This window comes from Panthera pardus, unplaced genomic scaffold (assembly GCF_024362965.1).
Source record: "Panthera pardus isolate Hobbes unplaced genomic scaffold, ASM2436296v1 HiC_scaffold_15, whole genome shotgun sequence".
Taxonomy (NCBI): domain Eukaryota; kingdom Metazoa; phylum Chordata; class Mammalia; order Carnivora; family Felidae; genus Panthera; species Panthera pardus.
Window position 1 is genome coordinate 70,153,808 of NW_026526710.1, and position 7,570 is coordinate 70,161,377.

The 7,570-nt window shown below is 43.2% G+C and overlaps 1 protein-coding gene across 5 annotated transcripts in view; it reads left to right on the top strand.

Annotated features, from left to right (window-relative positions):
- WDR7 (WD repeat domain 7) overlaps positions 1-6,626 on the top strand; it is a 352,075-nt gene extending 345,449 nt beyond the window's left edge. For all 5 annotated transcript variants that reach the window (XM_019463951.2, XM_019463944.2, XM_053902762.1 and 2 more), the window contains one exon: positions 3,863-6,626. In XM_019463951.2, coding sequence (XP_019319496.2) covers positions 3,863-4,066 — 204 coding nt within the window. In that variant the 3' untranslated portion in view covers positions 4,067-6,626. The remainder of the gene's footprint in view (positions 1-3,862) is intronic.
- Positions 6,627-7,570: the final 944 nt, after the last annotated feature.

Genomic DNA, 7,570 nt, shown 5'->3' on the forward strand with positions numbered 1-7,570 from the left:
GACTGCTCAGGCAACACCCAGGTCTTTTTGCCTCTAAACCCAATGTCAGGATGGAAAATGCAACCCATGTCTTAAATTGATACCCAGTTTGGTCTTGAAATTTAAGCGGAAAGCACAGAAACATGTCTGCTTTTATCAAGAAAATACAATAAAACCTCTTCCAGAGTATACGTATAGGGGGGTTGATTTGAATTAAAGGGAGTCCAGAAAGCAATGGTGGATCTCCCACTGCTTTCCCAAAATAGGCTTTGCTGATTTATTTAGATACATATTGTTTAGTTCTAGTGATGTATGATGATACTTTTATATTATTCCAGTAAATGTACTGTAATATATTTTGAAAACTTAATGAAGTCTTATTAATACAGGACCTTACAAAAGCTATGAGCTATTAAAATCTTTGCTGAGAAATGAGTGTTAATGAGAAATATCGGTTGGATAATTACTCAAGTGAGACTTAGTAAAAGGTTTGTGTGCAGCATTACTTACACTGAGAATTGCATTAAAACACTTCCTGTTTTGATGAATTACATCTGTGTGTGTTTCTATGTGTTCAGAAAATAATCTTCACGGGACTGGTTTGGTGAAGCATTCTTTCTAAAGGGAAGGGAAAAACCAACGTTGCATTTTTGTTATTTACAAACTCAGCTACTGAATGATGTCATCAAGCAGCCTTCTAAGCCCTTTGATTCTCCAGCTACATATTCCTCCAAGTAGAATATTTCATGTCAGGGTATCTGTTCACATTTGAGCAAAGGGAATTGAGTAATGAAATCAAATACGGCCATGGTTCTCTCACCTAAATTTCACCACTATCCTCCAACTGGTGAATATCCTCTTTCAGAAATGCTAAAAATAAATTAGATGGATAGTGGTTTCACTTATTTTTATGTATTCCATCATAGAATGGAACACTATTCAGCCCTTTAAAAAGGGTGCTGTAGGGGCATCTGGGTGGCTCAGTCAGTTAAGCGGCTGACTTCGGCTCCGGTCATGATGTCATTCGATCCCCACGTCTGGCTCTGGGCTGACAGCTCAGAGCCTGGAACCTGCTACCGATTCTGTGTCTCCCTTTGGATTCTCTGCCCCTCCCCCACTTACGTTCTCTCCGTCTCTCTCTGTCTCTCTCAAAAATAAATAAACATTAAAAAAAATTTTTTTTAAAGGATGCTATAAATCTGTGGCCATTAGCATCAATGTTTTGTTGAATGAAAAAGGCAGATTGTGAAACTGCCTTTTAATTCGAGCCTATTTACATAAAACTCCTTAAATCTGCCTCTTACGTGTACATATATTTGGAGGTCTAGAAAGAAGTTTACCAGAATGTTAGTGATTGTCTCTAGGAAGTAAGATTTGGGGGGATTTTTGCTTTCTCTCTTCTACTTCTCTTTATTATTTAAATGTTCCACAATGAGTATTTATTGTCCTTGTAATCAAGAAAAAATCCAGTGTTACCAAAAAATACTCTAATCCCAGGTGGTTTTTATTCATTTGAGGCTCAAACTGCCCTTTCCCATAGTTTGTAAGCCTGTCACTGGTCAAGAAAATACTAATATCCAGTAACAAAACGGTTCGTTGTCTCAGTGAGCGTTCTTTGGCTGAGCTTATTGGGAAGATGAATACTCACCCTTCCTACTTCAAGTTATCTGTCTTCAGAAGAGGTCACAGGGTAAGGATGGTCTGAGAAACAGCACGATAGAGTGAACCTGAGGTCCTCGTCCTTCCAGGGGCACGCACCTGTAACAGTGCTGCGCCGTGTGGAATTTCATTCAGCTGTTCCACCGCAGGAAGGCTGTGTGACCCTTCCGAAGGCATTTATCCATCAGTTTATCAAATGGCTTATCAGTCATTCATGGGATGGCTCAGCTCAGAAGGAGATGCCAGGCGCAATGATGGACTTCTCGTTGAAGTTTTCCATTGGTAGCATTTCTGTAAGGTCCTCTCTCCCTCTCTCTTTGGCCCTCAACCCAATTCTTCTATGTGGCTAAATTTTGAAGGAAAGAAGTAAAAATAAGGAAGTGTCCGCGCCTATTGGGCACCCTTAGCATTTTGAGCCACCAGCAGAACTCAGGCGTCATCCATATTTTCATAGAAAATCCATAAAGAATGAAAACTCCTTTGTAGCTATTTATCAACTGAGAAATGAGATTTTTTTTTTTTTTTAAACACAGTATGCCTGTTGATACCAGTTAATTTTAACCACCAATTTTCTGGGTCATTTGGATCTGTTCTATTAAAGAACTCAATTATCATGTACTGTTACTTTCTGTACAAGCGAGAGCCATCAAATCACGCTCACCACCGTTGTTCATATATAAAATATCTGGGAACCCTCAGAAAGCAAGAAGACATTGATTTTTGTCTTGTATGGAGTTCTTGGGAAAAGGGAAGGAAGCAAGGAAAGAAGTTTTTGGAGAAGGACAGTAAGGTACTGTCTGACTTTAAATGTTAACTTTAACAGAAAGAGTTAATGATAACCATACATTTGGTTTTAAAATGTGACCTCGTACACTAGTGATTTTTTTTCACCTCTGTGTTGTGTTCGGCACTATTATTAATGCAGGAAAATCAGTAACATTAGTCATCTTAAAAGGGTTATTACTCAAGATGATTTAAATTGTGAAAATGTCAGTGGAGCCTGCATGCATCCTGCTAGAGATGCCATGATTTACGCCCTCTGACACCATCGTGCTGCTGAGAAGGGCCAGAAAAAAGAATGGCTTATATTTTGCACTGATCCAAATGCAGAGCATGATATCAGCAATAACACATCTTAAATGTCCTAGGATTTGCCAAGGTTTCGTGTGTCAAGCACTTGTGTCCATAATCTGCATGCTTCACACAAAAACCCCAGAATCTTCTGCGTTTAGACGATGGTTATCCTGGAGAGAAGAGTTGGAAATGAAAATTAGTGCAAAGAAGACTAATATTTTTGAGACCTCTTTTCTTACGTGCTCTACGCTTTCCGTGTGATTTGCCATAGCACAAAAGATGTGTATTAAAAAGACGTCAAGTAGTATGTAGAATCTACCGGATTCCTCTGACCCCGTCGCTCAGGCTCCCTGAGATACCCGCCATTTAGTATTCACACTTTGACCGGAACGCGTGGTTTGTTCACGGGCCGTAATTTCCATGTTATTTTTCACCAATGTGGACGGATTAAGAGAACTTAACATTCAAATCCGATCCCCAAAAGCCACCCAAAAGCAAATCAGCTGATTAAAAACATACGGCCAATAAAGTGTTAAAAGAATTCTGCCTTCAGCGTGGCAGCGAAACAGTGAGCCACAGATACAGTGTTAAGATGCGATTGATTCTCGGTTTCCCCTTGGAAATGAACTAGAGATTTCCAGAGACGGAATTCCGTAAGAAAGCAGGTGAGGAGGGAAGTGTGGGTACCTGTGGAGGGGGGAGGGGGTTCCGTTTTGAGCTTTGATCCAGGAACGTGCCCACTTTGCTGCTTTTCCTTGAACAAGCCGTGAGTCCCCAGTCGAGTCTGGGTGGACTTGTCCTTCCCGGCTGCGGTGAGCACCGTGGCGACGCGGGAAGGGCCCACCATCGCCAGAGACTGTCGGGCCTGTTCAGTTACCATCGGGAATTTAGCCCCCTCCTCAAAGACTGCTGGCCTTTCCTGCTGTCGGGTGCTCCCCACGGAGTGAAATTCCTGTGGGCGGATGCTTTCACGGTAACAGCATCGCAAGGGTTCCCCCGCCCGGGCTGAGAACAGACTCTCAGCCGAGCCGGAGTCAACGGCCGGCAGAGAGTGACCCGAGGCGTGAGTCACTCTACCCCGCCGCGCGGCAGGGAAGGGAGAAGGTTCTGTAAGTGACGCGCGTGCTCTCGTGTCCCCGTGTCCCCCCAGATGAACACGTCGCTGCTGGGAAGCATCGGCATGCTGAACTCGGCCCCTCAGCTGCGCTGCATCAAAACCTACCAGGTGCCGCCCGTGCAGCCCGCCTCGCCCGGCTCGCACAACGCCCTCCGCCTGGCCCGGCTCATCTGGACGTCCAACCGCAACGTCATCCTCATGGCCCACGACGGGAAGGAGCACCGCTTCATGGTCTAGCGCTGGGGGCCGCTGCCCTGACCGCATCCGAGCCCCGTCCACTCTGGAGGCCGAGACTCCTCTGTCCTTACTCACCCGGATCGTTCCTCAGTGCCTGCCACGCCAGTGTCACCCCGGGGCGCGGCCGAGGCTGTGTCACCTCCACACGGTCCTCGGGGGGCGGACCCCCCGCCCGTGTCCCCTGTGATCCAGAGGCATGCACACCCCGCCCTGCAGGAGCGGCCCTTGTGTGGACATTAGGTCGTTTTCCACCCTGGGGGGTGGGGGGTGCCCGCGGTCCCTAGGAGCACCCCTGTGGCTTGGTGCACCAGAAGCCTCCAAATCAGTAAGCACTGTGATTGCATTCCCAGCCCAGATCAGCATTTTCCTAGAGCTAAACCCCACCTCTGAAGTGCTGCTTGACCCTGGTCGTTTGACATTGGGTTTTGACGTAATGTGGCAGTCCTAATTAGCGAAGTTATTTCCCTTTGGATTTCCTAAAATACGTTATTGTTTACCAAAAAGATTCTGTGTTTACATGGTTGGGTTGTTTTTGTTTTTTTTTGTTTTTTTTTTTTTTGCCCCATGATTGCTAGGAAGCTCTTCAATCCAGTTTCCTAGGGTTTAACCCCTTGCTTCTTGATTAACACCTAACAGATTTGAGATCATTGAGAAAATAAATATATTTAAAAAAAAATACAGAAAAAAAAGTTTCCCAGACAGCCTTCTAAAATGCCCATATCCTGCTTAATAATATATTTAGTAGTTTAAAATAAAAATCATCACTATTTATGATCTAGTTAATATAATTATCCAGTCACTATAATCTCTTAAATGGACTTTTATAATAAAGAATCGAGTTTGGAAGCGTAGCATATACCTAAATAAGAAGTCCCTTGTGTCTGTTGCTAGAGGTCCTTTCAAGAAAGACCTTACCCCTTCCCTCCAGAAACCTTACAGACCCACAGTTCCCATGCCTACGACCTATGTCAGTTATCATGTAATAGTTACAATTCAGCCTTTGAACTGATCAATTAAAGGAAAACTAAGACAGCATTTCTTTTACACAAGTATCCTAGAAAAATGGTACCCAAGACACAAGCATTCAGGAGTATGTAGAAAATGTGAGGGCTCTCAGATAATTTGAGCAAACATTGCAATGAGGGTGTTCATTACACTTCCAAGTAAGCTTTAACTGGGTTGCTCTCTTCTTACGTCAAATTGTGCTGATTCTCAGTAATGGAAAAAAAAATCCACAAAATAATATCTTGTATGAATTGCTCCTAACAAATCTTGATCTGTACATAGCTGGGGATTTGGTTGTTTGGTTGGTTGTTGATTGGTTGGTTAGGTGGGCACAATGGTTTATTAAGTGCAAACACAGAAAATGATTTATTCACAGAAAATATGCGAAGTTTACAGAGGAACCAAAATGATAATGGGAGCATTTAATTGGAAAAGCGTATATTGTCAAGAGTTTATGTAACCTAGGGGGGGAAAAAAAAAAAAGGATCACAGTCCAGGAACAGATATATCTGTTACTGAAACAGATTTTTAAAGAACATGTTAAGAAATTAAGACCACCGGAACGTCTCTTTCCTATTGATACGAAGTACGTTATTTCCATTGGTGGCAAACCTCTCCTGTTCGTTGGTTTTAGACTTTGGGTGTTCTTTCAAAAGTGAATTTATGCCACATGCATGTACATTGTATTTATAAAGATTATATATGTAGTTTCCAAGGAAGAAACAAAGAACTATATACAGCGTAGGCTCTATTTGTCTGGTGAATATGCTGTTGTGTTCGATATAGATAGAGAAACCTGAGGTAAACAAAAGGGGCACGTGGTTTTTCCAGCGGGCTCCTGAGTCTTCTCGATACCCAGCACGTGTTTACTTGGTAAACTTAAAATAGGGACTAATTTATTCTAGACTACAAAGTTGTTTCGGAATGATGAAGTAAAAGAATAGAGAGATTTGTAAAACAAAATGCACTGGGGAAAAGACGTGAGATGGTAGGCAGGCCACCAAATACACGATGGACCACTCCGCAGAAATGGAACAAAGCAGAGCCGTGAGGGCCTGGGGTAAAAACAGTCTGGGCAGTGAGCATGGGCCAGCCTGTCCCACATTCTGCCTGCAAAGACAGCCAACATCATTGGCCAGTAGAACATCACTCTTACAAAATTTGGGTGGATGATGTTGGATGGCTTGACATCTCTAACTGCTGAGTGAATATTTGCATTCTTGTTAACACAGATCTCCCCTTGGCTATTTTGACAACTCTAGTCCCAGACTTCATCGCAGCTTAGACTTCTCAGCACTGAGGTAAACTTTGTATCGTCATCCCAGTGTATGCTTTTTAGTGTTCTGTTGATTTCGGTGGCACTGTATTTGGACCCATCCTTGTACGTGTGGAGACATACGTGGCTTCACTGGTAGTTTAAAATGCAGTGATTGAACTGTGTACAGCGAGTGAATTAAAATGTCTGCCTCTCAAGACATTGCCACTTATTAGATCCTATATGTGCTGAACGCCCCTGTGTACATATGTGTGTTAAATAAAACTGAATTGTACTGAAGATTGTTTTTCTCATTAAAAACATTGTTCACTCTTCTTAAACATTCTCAGTTGAAATCCATATCCCCCTCCCCCCCCCCCCACCCCGCCTACTCGGGTACCAAATTAAGCCTTCTATTTCTATGTAATTATTCACTTCCCTGGAGAGCTAGCTTCAGGAAAGGCTAACTTGTCACAAAGGACAGTAGAACAGTCCAGAAGGAAGAAAGACACTTCCAAAGTGTGAGGGAAACAACTCAACAGCACCCTCTGTGGTTTGGGCAAGGGAATTGCATGCATGTTCCTTTATCTTTACCTCAAGTTGCTCCTAAACGGACTGTGAATTGTACCGTATTCTATTCCGTCAGATTTTGATGACGTGGTTGACTGCCATGGATGGGGGGCGATGGACGGAGATGATTAAACTCATTTCCTTTAAGAGTCGGTTTGGAGTTGAATTTGAATCCCTGGGGTAATGGATGTAATTGGTTTTCAGAAAAAGCAAGAGTAACAAAACAGGTCATCGTCGCTCAGAGAGGGTTATACGTACAAGTGGCGAATGTGCTTCTTTACCTTTTCACATAAGAATGTAGAACAGCTTAAATTGAACCAGTCATCAGGTAGCAGTATACTTTTCCTTCAGAAATAGATAGACATGAAGGGAACTGACTGCCACATCTTCAGCCCTGTTCAGATGCCCAGTGTCCATCCCAGGAATTGCTTTAATGTCTCCTGGTGGCTTAAGTGTGTCCTTATAGGGAAAATAGGGGCAGTCCCAGTCCTGTATGATTGGTGATCACATAAACTGATCAAATGTGGAAAGGGCATGACATTAATAGGAAGGTAAAGCCAAGCAGTGCTGGATGAACTTTCACCTTTCACCCCTTCGGCTGACTGACAGAGCTGAGTGTTGAAGAAAATCAATACTTTGGAGCCAGGAGGGAAGTATTTCCAACCTCTAACTAG